Source organism: Benincasa hispida, unplaced genomic scaffold (genome assembly GCF_009727055.1).
Source record: "Benincasa hispida cultivar B227 unplaced genomic scaffold, ASM972705v1 Contig159, whole genome shotgun sequence".
Classification (NCBI taxonomy): Eukaryota; Viridiplantae; Streptophyta; class Magnoliopsida; order Cucurbitales; family Cucurbitaceae; genus Benincasa; species Benincasa hispida.
This window is the reverse complement of record NW_024064153.1, coordinates 525,106-543,379: the sequence shown is the minus strand read 5'-3', so window position 1 is coordinate 543,379 and position 18,274 is coordinate 525,106. Positions and strand designations below refer to the sequence as shown.

Sequence of the window (18,274 nt, the reverse complement as noted above, 5' to 3'; positions counted from 1 at the left end):
GAGAAACATTTTTTTCAGTGAAAAATGTTTTTTTTAAGATGAAAAACTCTCTGACACTTTTTCTGTGTAAGAAGCAAGGGGAAAAAGAAGACTGATCTCAATCAACCAACTCCACCTGCACGATTTTTTAATTGAGATAATTAAGCGGAAGGAGTTACATAACTCCCTTCTTTAATTTAAATTTAAATTCTAAATTTAATTAAATGAAAATAAATTTAAATTTAATTAATAATATATAATTATATAATAACTACCTTATTATGTAATACATATATTATACTACATGTTATATCTAATATAACATATAACCTATAGTTTATATTATATCAAATATAATAGAACCTATAATTTGTAATTCTCTCATTAACCTATAGTATTTAATATAAATCAAATTAATATTAAATTTAAGGAAAATTATTTTAAATGAAAAAACTGCTAAAAATATTTACAATTAATAGCAAAATATCACAGTCTATCTATGATAGAACGCGATACAGATAGTAGTCTATTGTTGTCTATCGCGGTCTATCATAGATAAAATGTAATATTTTGCTATCATTTGTAAATATTTTGGTTCATTTTCCTATATTTGAAAACAACCCTAAATTTAACCTATAGTTTTTATATAAATCCAATTCATATATTAATATTTAAATCATATTCAAATATTTGTTCCTCTCAAAATAAACTTTATATTATAATGTATCAAATATATTATATTAATTATATCATATATAATTGATTCCTCAATTAATTTGAACAATTCAAATTAACTCAAAATTAATTTGATTATCAATAATCCCAGTTGAGCTATCGAGGGGACTTATGGACCTATAGATTGAAGCTCCAATGGTACTTAGATAATTAGTTAAACTCTTTAATTAAATTACCCAACTTCCATTAACTGCCAATCACTCCATTAAAGACTGACAGCTGCACTCTTCACATTATAGATATATTTCTGTGTCTATTGGATAAAATCAATCGATGGTGTGTTGACCCTTCATAAATTGTTTGTAAGTACAATTGGGCCAAAATTATCGTTTTATCCCTGTAGTTACATCTAACTCCTTAAGTACCACTAATCACTCTAATGAACAATAAGTCATAGTTCAACTATGACTAAACCCTACCAGGAAAATGTGTGGTGTCACATTGTTCAAACCTCAAACCAGCTCTTAAAGGAGCAATTTCTCTACTTTTTCCAACTATAGAGAATGAGTGAATTCCTTTTTGTGTAGTTGTGTTCCCCACTCTCCAATCAAACGAATCCTCAAAATGGTAGGCATATTGAGTCAGCGACACTGGCCACTCTCACCCAGGCAGATCAAAGGACCACCTTCATAGGTTGTTCACAACTCACTTAGGATTAAGGTCAAGTCACTTATGGTCATCCTGGTGAAATGTAAGTCTCTTCTATCAACGGTGTTATATAGTGAGACTATTCATTTCGTGGTTCAGTCTTATACAAACTCTTTGTATAAAATGCCACTGTTCTCATGTCTCCACATGAATGATCATGATTAGATCATTTGTAACACTTTACAATAATTGTAACATCTACAAAGCGGGTCATATTCATAGTGTCACCAGGATAAGGTACCCAGCCTTATCCATCTGTTACGGACCGTTTAGATTACATTTTACACATGATCCACCTGTATGTCTCCACATACATGTTTAAGTTACAGAAGATAACTTTGGATCTTAGTTTATTGATTTTGTGTGTGGGTTAATGCTACTAAATGCCAAATAAAAAATCTTGGATTTTACATAAATAAATTGTTTGTACATTACAAAGACAAACTCCAGGATCCACTAGATTTAGGACATCAACCCCAACAGAGGCGACCGGAGACAACAGAGAGTCTCAAACAAGGTCATGAGAGGAAAGGAGAAGACGAACTGGGGGTGGCGGTTTACAACACTTAAGTTCTTAACCCTAGAAATAAAATAAAAAAATTATATATGTATATATATTAAAAAATTAAACGACTTGATTCAATTTTAAATTTGGTTTTTTAGTTTAAAACTGAATTGAACCGCATAATTTGATTTTAAAAATTATACAAAATCGAATTGGAATGTAGAATTCGATTTATAGCTTAATTCAATTCGCTTTTGCATTTGGTTTGATTTTCGCGGTTTGAATGATCATCCTTGGCAAAGCACAATTTTATTTTATTTTATTATTTTTTTAATTCTTAACAAAGCATTTTCTTTCTGTGCAAGTTATTTGCTTTTTAGACCGAGAAAACGAAGCTGAGGAAATAAACCTCACTCGAACTCTCGCTGCTCCACCTGGTTGGATCCTTCGTATTCCTCATTTCAGGTTCGATTTTTACAAATCTAAATCTTCCGCTTCTTCTGCTCTTCGTATTCAACCCTTTGATGCTGCCATTTTAATCTGCTCACTCCTGGTCATGGGTCGCAGCAGAATTTTGAGATACTGCAATAATTTTCTTAGGTTTAACCTTGATATTGTATTTGTTTGAAAATATTAGATTTCTGGGGTTTTGTTTCTGAGTGTAGAAACCCATTAATTTGATTCAGTGTTTGGAACAATGATTTAGTTGGATTCTTGAAAACATATTTTAACAAGTTGTGGGGTTGTTTGATTTTTTTTCCCCTTTTCCCCTGTTCATTTTCGATTATTTTGTTTCAACTTTGCAGGTGCACTTGACATTTAGCTATGTCTAGCTCTGCAATTGATGTTCCTCCCAAGGGTGGGTTTAGTTTTGATCTCTGCAGAAGAAATGATATGCTTGCAAAGAAAGGTCTTAAATCTCCGTCTTACCTTAAGACTGGAACTACCATTGTGGGTTTAATCTTCGAGGTAATCGGTTGCATTTAGGGTGTTACATAGGTCAATCTTATTATTTTTCGATTGCCAAATGTTTTGTCCTTCCAGACATTAATTTTGTAGAGATCCATTGTCACCATTATCAATATTTGGAAAAGTCTTGTTCCTTTCTTTGTAATTTGAGTTCACTTTTATTTCTTTATCACTTTCAGAAAATTGGCCTTTTTTAGCTTCAATTATCTAATCTTTCTACAATGAAGTCGTAGGTTGTGAATTGACATTGGTAAGCCTAGTAAGGATCAATGTTCCATTGAAGAACTCCAAATGTAATTTAGGAGTGTATAGGAAACTTAATTTTTTATGTTGAGCACCTTTCTATTTGTTTTATGACAAAGTTATAATAATCGATCACGTCTTAGTGATTGTAGTCGTCCATGTTCAGTTATAAATATACCACATGCAATGGCAAACTTTTGGAAGATAAAACTGCGAAACAAAGCCAGCTTGAGTTACTATAAATGAAAGAATATACAAGGGCATAAATATGACAAAAAAGGAGCTTATCTACTGACACCAAAGAGATTGAACAAATTAGCAACCCCAAAACATATGATTAAGGTCCTCTTGCTGCCTACAAAGAATGCACCATTGCCTATGCAACACAAAATAGTGTCTTTGAACTCAATCCATGGTATTGACTCTCTAATGTAAAACCACCACACAAAGAGTTTGACCTTCTTTGGGATTTTAACTTTCCAAAGAAAGGAGAAAGCAGAGTGGGCATGGGATGGAGAAGGGGTAGACAAATTGTGGAAAAATGAATTGCATGATAAACCCCTTATGGATTGGGGGTCCAAATCCTAACATCCTTCTTCTTAGCTAGACCTGCTAGTCTTAAAGGAGGGGGAGAAGAACCACCCTTTTTGTTGCCTCTCTATCAGACAAATGATATGAAAACCTAAGGAAATTGAACGAGGAAAAAATTTAGCCCACATAATGCAACGCAACCTCCTATTGGCGAGACGGTATAGCCCCCTAAACATTGCACAATGGGGCTTATCATCCACCAATCAATCCTTCCAGAAGTACACCTTTGAGCCATTCCCAATGAAACAAGTTACAGGCTGAGAAAAGAAAAGAAATCTGGAGGCAATAACTTCCCATAGATTTCTATTTTCTACTAGTGTAGTGTCCTTAGACCCAGCACCTGAAACCCGCTCAGATGGGTGTGGTTTATATCTACTCACAATAACTCTGTACTACAAAGCATTGTGCTCCATGAAGAAGTGCCACAACCATTGTGCTAGAAGAGCTTCATTACGTAATCTCAAGCAAATCCCAAGCCCTCCTAGACCCACCAGCTTCACCACCACCTCCCACTTAACTAAATGGGACCCTCCTCCCTCGTTGACCCCTTCCCATGAGAAATTTTTCATCAATCTCCTGTACTTCAGCTGAAAGCATATTTCAATTCATCATTTGAAATATGTTTTTGATTCTTCCTTTCTGCTTTCCCCATTCACCATGAGGGAAACTCGGGAAGAGTTCAGGCAGAAATAGATGGTGAACATCCCTTTGATATATACTAATGCCTATATATCGAAGGCTAGCAGATCTGCCTTGTGAAAAGAAATTTTTGGGGGATAAGTCTTCATGGTTCTAAAATTGCTATCTTCTGGTTGTGTTGTCTGAAGAAATTATTTCAGCATTCACCTTGTTGAGAATATTCATTCTTTAGAAGATGACTGAATTGAATAGTCTGGTCCAGTTAGTAAATGTTACGCTTGTCACTGCGATGCTTTTTGTTTTCAATTATGTTATTATACACCGAAGTTTCATTTGTAATTTTTTTTTACATTTGTAAATTCAAAATAATGTTTTATTTAATCTTCCTGATTTGCTTCAGGATGGTGTTATTCTTGGGGCAGATACACGTGCTACTGAAGGCCCTATTGTTGCTGACAAAAACTGTGAGAAAATTCATTACATGGCACCAAACATATATTGTTGTGGAGCCGGAACTGCTGCTGATACAGAGGCAGTAACAGGTAATTGGTGATATCTTGCTACTACAAGTTAAATTTCGTCAATATTCTTTCTCAAACAGAACTAATTCTATTATTCTCGCATTTTTAAGACATGGTTAGCTCCCAATTGCAATTGCATCGCTACCACACTGGTCGAGAATCAAGGGTTGTTACTGCACTGACCCTTCTCAAGAAACACCTTTTTGGGTATACCATTTTTATCTACTTGGTATTTTTTTCGTATCTCTCATCTGTAGAATGAAATTTAAGTCTTCCCATCCATTGTCTTCTCCAGTTATCAAGGCTATGTTTCAGCCGCTTTGGTGCTTGGTGGGGTTGATGTTACTGGACCTCATTTACATACTGTGAGTTTTGTCCTGGAAAACAAATAATTTTAGGTTGCACAACTTGCCATTTTTAATGCTATACTTCGTCTGCAGATCTATCCTCATGGATCCACTGACACCTTGCCATTTGCTACAATGGGATCGGGTTCTCTAGCTGCAATGTCTGTATTCGAATCAAAGTACAAAGAAGGCCTGACTGTAAGTTCATGTGCTTATATAGACACAGATAATTGACAACATGGTGTATCTTAGTTGTGGGAATTATTCTTTCCTTTTCTATCTGCATGGTGATTACTTTGTTTCTCTTATTTTAATTTCCTTGTTGCAGAGGGATGAAGGGATTCGACTTGTAACTGAGGCGATATGTTCTGGGATATTTAATGATTTGGGGAGTGGAAGTAACGTTGATGTTTGTGTTATCACGAAGGTTTGTGATCCTAAGGTGTTTTGATTTCTTTGAAGATAATAGGGGAAAATTTGCATCTAAAAAGTACGTGATTATTTGTATATTTATTTCTTTGGGTGTTGCAGGGCCAAAAGGACTATCTAAGAAATCACCTCTTGCCGAATCCTCGAACATACGTTAGTTCGAAAGGTTATTCGTTCCCCAAGAAAACGGGTAAGTTATTTGCTTACTCTACTCTTCCGCATACTTTCATGTTTTGTTTCTCTTCCCCCATTGCTCCACCAATGACTTATGCTTTCTTTAACTACAGAGGTTCTGCTGACAAAGATTATGCCATTGAAAGAAAAGGTGGAGATAATCGAAGGAGGCGATGCTATGGAGGAGTGAGAATGATGAAACACAGGTTTGCGATTCCCGGGGAATTTCGAACTATAGTTTTTTATTTTTCTCTTCATTGCTCAAGTGGATATTATTAGCAAATTCAGTTTGGCCTTGAGTTCATGTTGTCATTGACTTGATTTAAACTTACCAATATTTCAAGCCCAAGAGGGCTGTTAGATAGAGCCAGTTGCTTGTTCAAATCACTCAACTTGTTTAGAATTTGACAACTTAGCTTTGTATGATTTTCGGTATGCCATGTTTATCCCTACTAAAACGAAATTCATTAATGGTAATCTGAAAAGTAGACCTTGCTTAATTATGTTTGTTGTTATTTACCGTATTTCGTAATCGTAGTGAATTGTAGGGCCCACCTTCAAATATGTAATCAAAATGCGCAATTTAATTGAGGAACGAAGGATGGTTAATTTGTTTGTATTTGAAAATTACATGAGACTCATTACCTTTATCATTATTGTTACAATAAGAGAATTAGGAATCTGTTATTGTTAACTTTACTTTTACCGATTGATCCTAAATGGTAAAGGAAAAGGTAGCAATAAGAAGACAGTGAAGTAAACAGCCTCAATTTTAATTAGACTATATTCGCAAAATCAACGTTATTACAAGTAATCTAAGTATATTTACAATTGAGACTCATTAAGAGAGAACCTTTCATTTTATTGCAATTACTCCAATTTTGATTATGGATTGGCAAATGTAGCCTGAATGAATATGAAGGTCATCAACTTGGATTCACACCGTAGCTGATATCGATACTGTTTAAAAAGATGTTGCTTCACAAATTTGAATTGTCTGCATAAATATGTTGTTTCTTTGGGGACGGTGCGACTCCAAACCCTGGCGAAAGTTTTGAGTGTAGAAGAAGGGACAATCTTAGTGAAAAAAAAATCACATGTCTTGGAACTTCAAAGGCAGTTTTCACCTTCGCAATATGCAACTTTATATGTGATGTTGGTAAACACCATTACTTCACATTATATGTAGACTTTTTTTTGTCCTCTTTTTGTCATAATTTGAGTGTAGCTAAAAGGATCTATTATAAGTGATTTTATTAAAATCGGTTTTCGTAGAATCATTTAAATGTTTCATTCATTCTCCACTTTCGAAAGTAACTATTACAATGAAAAATGATTTTAGGTTATTTTTGGAAGTGATTTTGAATTACCGTTTTTCTGTCCTCATGGTTTAATTATAATTGTTTCTTAAAAGCATTTGATTATAATTATTATAAAATTTACTTCTAATTTTTGTAATTCACTCTGCGTAAATGAAGCAAATAAAATGTGCTTATAACTCTTAAACCCAATTGGAAATTGGGTGGAGAAAATATGTTTTCAAATATAGGTGAGTCAACTCATTTATAAATATTGCAAAACGTCACTATCTTGGAAGATACTAATAAACATCTATCAATATCTATGATAGGTGTCTATGTTTCCAATAGTTTTATCATTTAAGACAATTATTCATTTTTATATCTTGCAAATTTGAAAGATTAATATGTATTTTTTTCTAAAACATATTTAGGTGGTGTTTGGATCACCAACTTGAAGTTGGTGGAGTAGGTTATTATAGCACACTTCATGTTTGGGCTCCAAATATAATAGTGAAGGAAAATTTACAACTATTTGGGTAATTGCTATGAATAACATCTTTAGAGCTAATATTTAAGTGTAAAACAACATTTCTAAAAATTGCAAATATAATAAAATCTTCTAAATTGTAAATACAGTAAAGGAGAATTTTCAAAAATGAAAAATAAGGGAAACTATTTATATAAAATAACAAAAATTTAATAAAGGCTGATAGATATCTATCAATGACTATTAGCAATAAAAACTAATAGAAGTATATCAATGACTATTAGTGATAGAAACTGATAGAAGTTTATCATTGATAGACGCCGATAGAAGTCTATTAATGTCTATCCGTGTTTTTTTTTTTGTTTACTATTTTTGTAAGTAATTTAACATTTTTTCTATCTGTGAAAGTTTTCCTATAGTAAAATCTTCTATCGCTGATGAACTCATATTAGCGATAAACTCTTGTTTGGGGCAAAGATCTAGGAAGCTTAGCTTCCTATAACCTTTTCCCATAGGTTTGAATAGTAGGTTATTTTTTTTTTTCTAATTTAATTTAGGAAATTCATTTGCCAACTTTCGAATACCGCCTTTGGTGATTGTCGTTGGCCAACTCCGATCGCACCTCTAGCTATCGACACCACCCAATCTCCGGCCACCAACCCCGAAGACCGCCTTCGGTCGCCACACTTCCAGCAACCCCCAATTGCAAACATTTTTTTAGGTCATTCCAAAAAAGCCCTTAGTTTAATTGCAATAATACTTTTTAAAATACACTTTCTCTTTCTTCTAATCATTTTTTTGGGATTTTTTTTTAATTATTATTATTATTAGATTATCTTTTTAATTTTTTTTCTCTTCCCTTCTTTGTTTAAAATTAACGTTTCTTTCTTTTTAGGAGATTTCATTTATTTTCAATTTTTACTAGTTGAAAATCGATTGAGATCAAGTATATGTTGAATATACTAGTAATATAGTAAAAATGTAATATATATCACATATATCATTGTTTATTTTTGGCGTGTTTACAAATATATGGAAAAATGTAAATATACATCAAATATATTGCTCAATATATAAGAAAAATATATTATACAAATTGTATTGTTCATGCACTTTTCAAATATATACTGATTTATTTATAGAAATTTCAAATATAGAGTGCTATATATATATCAAATATACCTCGTCTTCTCCTTTAAAACTTTTCGTTGATTCTTGTTTCATTTATATGGGCAACAATTTTCGAATTTTTGGAGATATTTTATTTTTTTGCATAAGTTCCGAAAAGAAAATTGTTTTCAAAAGTTCATAACCCCAAGAAACTTTCCTTGAGCTAAAAAAGTAAATTGTGTCATATTTTTGTATAAAGTAATAGCTCATTAGATTACAATTTTATAATTAGGCCTATTTATTTGGGTTATATGTGTAGAAAGCTCTAATTTTATTTAATATTATTTAGGCTATATGTATGGAAATCTCTAATTCTATTTAACATTTTCATTTTTTCCGTTGGTCAATTTAACTAGTTCGGAGATTTAGGATTATTTTCTAAATATAAAGAATTAAAATGTTGGTAACAATTTAGCGCCAAATAAAAATTAAAACTTTATGTTTTTTTCCTCAAATATAATTTGATAAAAAAAAATTATAACTTTTCAATAATTGAATTTAAGACTTATATTAGTTTATTTCAATTTGAAGTTAGCATGTTATGGTAAAAAAATCGATTATTTTCAAATTAGTTAAAGTGACAAAAGTTTGAAGTTTTATCGCAAAACCATGTAAAAGCAAATATCAAATTACTAAAACAATAAATTAAATAAAATTATAAAAAATTTAGTCATATCTTTATTACAAAATAATAATAATAATAATAATAAACAAATATTCTTCTAAATTTGTATTTGTACCTGTGTTCTAACATATATGGAATTTTTTTTTTTCATTTTTCATTTTTTTGGGCTAATGTCTAGTTAATTTCTATTTAATTTGGATTAGTGGTTGATTTTTTGTAATTTTTTTCTGTGCATTCATTTTTCTTTTAAGTGGTGATGTGGAAGAGAGAACAAAAATATAAGATATGTTTCTTTTGGTGTTTTATTAAATCTGTTTTTATTTTTCATTTACTATTTTGTCATTTTAACTTATTTGATAGATTTATCTAAGAACTATTTTCAAATGTAGAAAAATGAATAAATTTATTTATAAATATAGCAAAATGTCATTGAATGAACAGTGATAGACATCTATCAATATATACTACTTATAAACAATAACATTTTACTATATTTGAAAATACTTACAATAGTTTTGACACTTGCAACAATTACGCTTTATGTAACAATTATCTCCTAATTTAAACACAATCCTATAAGATATGTTTTTTTTTTTGTTTTATATTATTACTTTTTTCATTTCCTATTCTGCCATTTTAATTTATTTTATTGGTTTATCTAATTTTAATTGTCCGAATTTTACAAGTTTTAAAAATGTAGATAAATGTCATAATTTTTTTTTTATTTGATTCAAAATTTCCTAAAATAAGGAGGTTGAACTAGATTGTGCTTTAATACCCTATAGTTGTAGATATCTACAGCAGGTGAATATTAGTCCACTACTTTATTTAAAATAAGATGTGATCTTTTCATTTAACGATTTTTCTAAAGAAAAATTCATTTGGTCATTTTTCAAAAATACCAAGTTGTTTTAGCCATTTCTTCAAATTGCCCCGATATTTTTCTTGGTAGTCAATTTCATTTTTTTTTTTAAAAAAAGAAAAGAAAAAGAAAAATCCTCGTTAAATGCAAATTTGAAAATTTGTTCAGTTCTACTTCTTCTAACAACAATAAAGTGCAAGTTTTAATTAAAATTTCATAGAACTAATCCATCCAAGGTAATGTTTTAGGAATACAATTTATTTCAAGCTCATAAATGCAAGTTTTCATTAGAAACTTTAGCAACGATTTGATGCCCAAAGAAATATCTTGAAAAAAGCTCAACTGACATACGAATGACCAAGAGGTCTGTATTTCAAAAAGTAAAAGTAGAAGTTAGAAACAAAGTTGTAATCCATATAAATGTGTGTATTCATCGAGGATACATTGTGACATATTCCCTATTTCCAATCAAATGAAAAAGAATTGTCAGACAACACTACAAACATACACTTCTCACACCTCTCTTCTATATACAATCTGCAAACCTTTTCAGAAAATGTCTGAACATGAGTTCAAAGACAAATATGAAATGAGTTTACTCAAGAACAGATCTAGAAAGACAAAATCATCCCCATCTAAAACTGACTTATGATGGGAAGAACTCAAGGATTTGCAAAATGGAATTTTTTACCTCTGAAAATGTGGACTGTCATTATGAAAGCGTTCGCCTATTGAAGGACTCCACAGTTAAGTTTGCAGTAAAAGCTGGAATCGAGTTCATCTTCCGGATAAATATCTCAACCTGCAATATTTAACAATCTAACCGTCACTCTTTGCACTACCTGTAAATATTAAACTTTCAAAAAAAGCAATTACACCAGAAATAAATACTATGATCAACTGGATATTTTTAACAAAGCTCTGGATGCAACACAAGAGTCAGCTGAACTTATCCATCTTATTAACATATCTCCATGGTGGTATGATATTGTCCACATTGGGCAATAAAGTCCCATGACCTTATTTTTAAAATCACTCAAGATCTCATATCAAAAGAGATTGATGTTCTGACTCATATATCCACAATTTGCCCATTTCTTAGTTAATGTGGGACTTTGTTCACACGCATAACAATCTTCCTTGAATTTGAACAAAGGATCACATAGCGTCCCTCAAATAATAATCTATCCGTTAACCTCTCTAGCTTCAATGAAGTTTTCTTTTATCCATACTAGCTCTCCTTTTAGGCTTACCGCACCTGTGTGATAGAGCTTAGCCACATATTACTATGACTTATGTCATCGAGTCCTACCCCCTTTCTTTGTCACTCAGGATTGCATATTGAACATGGAAAGTCTACAGGCATGACTTTGATACCATGTTAAATAAATCACCAATCAACTCAAAAGCTCAAGTTAATAGGACATGGTAGATTTAATTATATCAATATTATCGCAGATAACTTTTTATGTTGGTCCCAAAATATTTGGATGTATAAAATAAAACCACCCCATTTGCTCATTTGGATGCTGAAAACTCCATGTGGTTTGGACCAATTAAAAATATTAATGTTGATGCTGATATTGCTATTCCTTTATGGGTATATCAATGAAATTATCAATATCAATAGATATTCCTGTAAATAAAAAATTTAAAGGTCCATATCGTTAACCCCATCAATTCGATAGCTCTTAAACTTTAAATTTTGTCTTACAAGCCTATATTTTTAACCCACAATTTAACATTTAGATGGCAAGGTAACAAATCGACCAAAGGCTAGATTAGTGTACGTAGCATAGGTGGTGCACACCAATGAAGTTAATGGCTGAAAGTAGATACAATGGACCTAAAAACTTTTGGGTATAAGAGACTAATCAACACAATATTTAAATCCAGAAGCCAAACTTTTAATTGAACTTATAATGTGTGACATATTTGGTCCGAAAGATTTAAATTTCATTTCTAGGTAGTTCCTAAAGTTTGAAATTGGTTTCTAATTAGATCCTCAAGTATAAAATTATTTTTTGAAGAAAAATCCGGCTGATTTAAAGGATACATAGTAGAAAGACAAGTAACATATTTTAATTGTCATGTCATTATTTCGTTATATCAACTAACAAAAAACTACTTTTTTGACAACAAATAATAATAATAATAAAAAGAAAAACCTTCATTGAGGAAAAAAAATAAAAAAATACAAGGGATACAAAAAACAATCCACGAAAGAGCTCGAAATTATACATAATAACACCTATAAAATAGTTATAGAAAACCTTTGAAACTGATGCCCGCAAAGTAACATGAAAATGAATGAAAGATCAAACCTCACTAGGGTCCCTCTCCATACCTCTAAAAATCTTACTATTTCGCTCTTCCCCACAGAACCCACAAAACAGCACACACCACTACAAACCAAAGAAAATAACCGTTCTTCCCACGAGGCGGTTAAGAAGAGACTCCTCGATCATAGCACAAACATTTCTGTGACAAGCAACCACAATGCCAAATGATTGAAAGAAAGAATCCCAAACAGAACTGACAACCACACAATGGCAAAGAATAAGGTCCAAGTCCTACTCCATCTTCCGACAGAGACTACAATAGAAAAGACCAACAAGTGAGGGAAACTTTTTCTTAAGCCAATCCATCGTGTTAGCGTAGTCGTGTAAAACTTGCCAAGTAAAGAACCTCACTTTCCTAGGAATCTTAATCCTCCAAAGCAGCTAAATAATCGACAGGCCTAGGAGAGAAGGATCTACCAAGTTATGCAAGAAAGATTTGCATGACAACTCCTTTAATGGATCGGGGCAAACTCTATATACTCACATCCCTTCTCCCACGACTAAAACGATAACCCTCAAGTTACGAAAGAAGAACAGCCACATCTGTCGCTTCCCTATTAAGAGCACGATGAAACCTGAAAGAAAAGGAACAAGAGCTCCCAGACCACATAAGAAAATCAATCGTGATTTTTTATTGCAGACAAATGGTACAACCAAGGGAACAAAGAACAATGAGGTCTCTCCCCCACCCAATGATCTTCCCAAAAATATGCATCCCTACCGTCCACCACACAACGAACCAAATGAACCAAGGAAGGGTGCTCTTTTGAAATAATCTTCGACAAGTTTTGATGAGAACATTTAACAGAATGGGGACCATGTTTACTAACAATAGTCCTATGAGAGCGATGGGCTGAAAGGAGAAACGCCAAGCCCAAAAAACTACTTAAAGGACCATTTAAAAACAAATTTCAAATTTTAGAGACTATAAATATAAAAAAAATAATAATAAATTCTAAACTTAGGGCCAAGCATGTCACTCTTGAAACCTCAAAAACAAAATAGAAAAGAAATTCAGAAATCAAGTACTGACAGTGTTAGTTTTGAAAACCTAGGGACTAAATAGGAAATTAACTTTAAATATCAAGGACCAAAAGTATATTTTACCTAATTATCTTATTTTGTGTAATGCTCTGTACTAATTCAGAGTCAGATAATCATTTTACCATTACCCTCCAAGTCAATGATGATAATAGAATGATTTTAATCATGTAATGCATGGATTAATTTATGCAATTCATGAATCAAAATTTTGATTCAGAAAAAAATGTTATATGGCCTCTACCAGTGTTAGGCATAAGAACAGAAAATAAAAAACCAAGCCAGAACTAATTTGCATACCTGACGAGATAACTCAGGTTGAGAGGTATAATTATTCGCCTGTTACAAGAATAAGAGTAAATGCTTAAACGTCTTTAGAAATATATTTTTTTTTAACAGGAAACATGCACAAAATTACAAACTCTACAAGGGAGTGAGGCCGTGAGGGAAAGAAACATAGTAATCGTAATATGAGCAATCATGATAAAGCTGAGATCCAAAACAAAACAAAAGACATAAGATAACCAAATGGGGACAAAAGGCAATGAATCTGAAGTGGGCTAGAGATCAATAGATGAAGGGAAAAAAACTTTAACTATAATCTAACATAACTTAGGAATAAATACTTTTTCGTCCTGCGGGTAGTTTATTTTTCAAACTCCCAAAATACTTCAAAATAATAGTCTATATCTTGCAATAACACGCCCCCCACCCCCTCCTCTAAAAAAAAAAAAAAAAAAAAATGGATTTCACATATTCTATGCTGATGTGGCTGAACTGGCAGGACCTCATTAGTTTCATTGTGTATTGTGGCGAAAACTTTACTAAAATTTTTTATTTCTTCAGTTAAAATTAATTAACTACTAATAAAATAGATCTTATTAATGCATAAACAGAGACTACAAAAATAAATCGAACATTACAAAAGCTAATTGCTTTCGTTCTTGTATCCTTAAAAAACTCTAACCACATTTTCTTCCTTAACCCACTCATCTTGCTTTCTCCCAAAGTTGAAATGACCCACACTTGGGACATGGAGGAGGAGATGAATAGAGGGGGATGCATTTTGATCTCAAGTTGCTCAAATTTTAGTTTTTGTTAGCGTGGCTAAAAGAATACTTTGGAACAATTTTCAAAATTTAATAGGAAAAACTATCATTTTTGAAACGTAGGGACAAAAGGGAACGAACAATGAAAAGTCCCAAAGAATAAAACATATTTATCTTATAATTTGTGATACCAAAAATTATTTTTGTAGAAACTCATTTTCATACTCAAATAAATGGGTTAGAATTTAAAAAAAAAAAAAAAAAAAAAAAGATCTACTTGGGATAACTCCGGTGAAAATCTATCATAAAAGATACACACTCCACAATCTTATGACCTCTTTCATTCATTGCACAGATCGATGCAGTTTAGGGGGAAAAAAGATGGATTTGCATATATACAATCTAGAAAATTTGCGGAAACTTTAATATCATACCAAAATGTTTGTATTCCCAGATTCATACTCAAATTGCAGTTTCTCATCATCACTTTGTGCATATATTGATTGGAGGATAAACCGTGTAACCGGAATTCCATCAGCTCGCTGGTGTTCATCCATCACAATCTGAAAAAATTATTAATAATTTGAATACAAAATGACGGTAAGGTACAAACACATCATAGTCAAACATCAATTGTACACTTACTAGGTGCCTCAGTTGCAAGTCCGAATAAAGTTATTTGAAGATTGTCCATTATGATTTGAACTTGATATAGAAGCAAAGCAGCAAATACAAAATGAACGTAGTTCTAGAAGAGAGAGTACCTTGTAGCCAAAAAGTTCGCAGCAAGCCCTCCTAAACACTGAAATTCTATCTGCAAAAACAGTCTTATACCTGTATAGTAGTAATATCAGAAAATGCTCCATCAATTGAAGAAATAAGAAAACCAAAGTTTATCAAATCCTGCAACTACTTCATGCTGCATCCACCAAGCACTGACCTCTCTTCACGCTTTTCAAGTGTTGCAATCTGTTCTTTGAGCTGCAATATTTTTCCTGATATGTACGAATCCACGAGCTTCCCAGCATCACCTAAAGGTTAACATGTGAATACACCAAAGTGAAAATGTATTGGTAATATAATTCCTTCATACTTTGGAAGGATGGATACAAGGCTACTTACATAGCAATTACAAATTATAAAGAGGGATACTAGATCCCTCTTTATTATGTATCAATTTCCTTAATGACACTTCCAAAGTTATATCGGGAGTGGAAAGAATAATATATTTATTTTCTGGAAAGATAAGAATGGCAGCAAGATAAATCATTTAAGGAAATGGGAATCAGTTTCTAAAGCACAAATCTTCAATACTTAGTAAGTTTTTTTTCTAGGCTAGGGAGTGTGAAAATTGTTCCCACGTCCTTAAATACATTGTATTTGTGTTTCCAACCCATCAAACTCTAAATTTTTATAATCTATTTTTTTTAATTTCATAATTGCTGAAAATCTTTTGGTTACGTTTTCAAAAAAATTCTAAATTATCTATATTTATTCTCTGGTTTTTAGGTCTTCCTAAGAAACATGAAGTACTAATACTGATAACGAGTTTGAAGTAAAAAGGATAAAAAGAAATGAACTTTTACTAAAAACAATAACTTTAATGAAAAGTTTGTTTCCTGTATCTACCATGTTCAATTCCCACATCCAGTATTTTGGGTAATTGGAAAACAGAAAAAATTATAGAAAAAAAGAAACATCTCCTTTCAGATTTTGAAGAGAGAACACCTTATTTGCGAAGCAGCACACAACCTACAGAAAACGAGCATTGAAACAGACCAAGGGGAAGAAAAGATTGATGATCAAGGTTTTCAAATAAATGATTGCCTCGCCAGGACCAGCGTAACTAATAACTAGCATAAGTTAAAAACCTCTCATAGAAAGGATCTCATACCTGATGGAGTCTTTAATTCTTCAACAGCTTGTAACTTCTCCTTCGTCTTCTGCAATTCAGATTTTAAGGCCTCTATAGTCTGTTTTGCCTCATTATCGACAGCAAGGGTATTCACCATTCGTAGAACCTTTGTATTTGTTGAGGAAAAATCACCATGTCCTAACTGGAAGAAGAAGAAAGAACACAAAAAGTTGCTAATCAGTTACCGGATAAAGATGATTTGTGCCATTGAATTAAGTTTGGCCATGAGACAAAACACCATGAAACTGGAGGTAAAAAAAGAAACCACCCTTGACCTATAGAAGTAGTTACAACTTCATTCACACCTTAAACTTTCTGATGTAAGAAGAATATGGGTTAATTGGGTAATTAGATAATATTTTAGGTTAATTCCCTTTTTACCCCACTTGTAATAAAGCTCTATAAATAGGAACCTTCCTCTCTTGTATCAAGCACACTATTCATTCTAATAAAAGATTCACAATCTTTGTTCTTGGAGATTTCTCTCCTTTTATCATTTAGGCTACATCAGAGACCCATCAAAATCTGCAACATATTAGTACGAAAGACATTTCCAAAGACCCAATTTAAATTGAACAAATGAAACAGCCGAAACCAGCAATTCCTTGCATGACTACAGTCGAAAAACAAGTGCTGCAGCTCCACTGATTTTAGAATTGTTGTGAAGTCGAAAAACAATAGTTTAAGGGATGGTGGTTAGTGCATGGTGTAATTTAGGTTTATTTGTGACATTTGGTAAGTTTAGGGGTTTGATTGATCAAAATGAAAATGATGTATTTTGTTAAAATTCGATGGCTTTTCTACCCCTCCAAAAAGAAAACTCGTCCTTGAGCTTTATAAAGAAAAAAATTATGAAGCAAATAATAAATGAAATAAACCTGCACTAAGGGAGTGTCAACCTAGTTGAGATGCCCGGGTACGCCTCCTAATCCTTTATGATTTCATGCTCTTTGTATAATTCTCATGTACTTTGAGCATTAGTCTCACTCTACTTTTCTAATAAAGAGGCTTGTTTCCTTTTTTTTTTTCAAAAAAAAAAAAAAGAAATAAACTTGTTCAATGGAGTATGATCGAACCAACTTCCTATATTTTGAACAAAAATATTATGATCAAAGGGATAAATTCATGAAAAAGAATCCAATATTGCCACCAAAAGATGAACTTCTCCATCGGTCATATACCAAAAAAAGTGATGTTTCCTTCAAGCTCATTCAAAAGCGTATTCAAAGGACCAAACACTAAAAAACCACCTTCCAAAGAGAATCGTTCAAGAATCACATCTTCTTTATCATTAGCTTCAAGTTCTTTGACAGTTTGGTGGTCCATTTCCAACGCAATCAATGTATCATTGTCTTGCTCAATTCTTGCTCGGTGTTCAATACCTCTTTTCCATCTTCTTCGTTGGATTTTTCTTCTTCACTTGAGACAATCTTTGAATTAACATTTTCAAATTCTTCTTCTTCTTCTTTTTCTTCTACCTCGTTCGCATGATTTTTATCCCAATCACCTCCATGAACTACATGGGTCTCAACAAGATTTTTCCCAATTTTATCTTCAAGATTTTCTATTTGAAAAGTTTCCAACCGTGATTCCTTTGTTTTTTTTCTTCCGTATATGAAATCAATCTGTTCTTGAACTCTTGCAAATGAATTGATAAATGATTAATATGTTGAGTCATTTTTCCCAATGAACGTTGGATTTC

General features: G+C 32.2%; 2 protein-coding genes across 3 annotated transcripts in view; one reads left to right on the top strand and one right to left on the bottom strand.

The window, feature by feature from the left end:
• Positions 1-2,177: 2,177 nt before the first annotated feature.
• Positions 2,178-6,283, top strand: LOC120068943 (proteasome subunit beta type-7-A). The gene is made up of 9 exons (XM_039020582.1): positions 2,178-2,332; positions 2,674-2,836; positions 4,710-4,851; positions 4,941-5,037; positions 5,126-5,195; positions 5,271-5,375; positions 5,506-5,604; positions 5,709-5,796; positions 5,894-6,283. The coding sequence occupies exons 2-9, from the start codon at positions 2,693-2,695 to the stop codon at positions 5,968-5,970; spliced, it is 822 nt and encodes a 273-aa protein (XP_038876510.1). The 5' UTR covers positions 2,178-2,332; positions 2,674-2,692; the 3' UTR covers positions 5,971-6,283.
• A 4,335-nt stretch (positions 6,284-10,618) lies between these two features.
• The window catches only part of LOC120068969 (mitotic spindle checkpoint protein MAD1), a 52,522-nt gene continuing 44,866 nt past the window's right edge, over positions 10,619-18,274 (bottom strand). For both annotated transcript variants that reach the window (XM_039020610.1, XM_039020611.1), the window contains 6 exons: positions 16,552-16,714; positions 15,598-15,688; positions 15,422-15,491; positions 15,092-15,220; positions 13,909-13,947; positions 10,619-11,027 (listed from right to left, as the gene is read on the bottom strand). In XM_039020610.1, coding sequence (XP_038876538.1) covers positions 10,938-11,027; positions 13,909-13,947; positions 15,092-15,220; positions 15,422-15,491; positions 15,598-15,688; positions 16,552-16,714 — 582 coding nt within the window. In that variant the 3' untranslated portion in view covers positions 10,619-10,937. The remainder of the gene's footprint in view (positions 11,028-13,908; positions 13,948-15,091; positions 15,221-15,421; positions 15,492-15,597; positions 15,689-16,551; positions 16,715-18,274) is intronic.

Coding starts and splice junctions, on each gene's coding strand:
- LOC120068943 (XM_039020582.1), top strand. CDS start 2,693: ATGTCTAGCTCTGCAATTGATGTTCCTCCCAAGGGTGGGTTTAGTTTT. Junction 5,038..5,125: donor CTCAAGAAACACCTTTTTGG/GTATACCATTTT, acceptor TGTCTTCTCCAG/TTATCAAGGCTATGTTTCAG. Junction 5,797..5,893: donor TTCGTTCCCCAAGAAAACGG/GTAAGTTATTTG, acceptor CTTTAACTACAG/AGGTTCTGCTGACAAAGATT.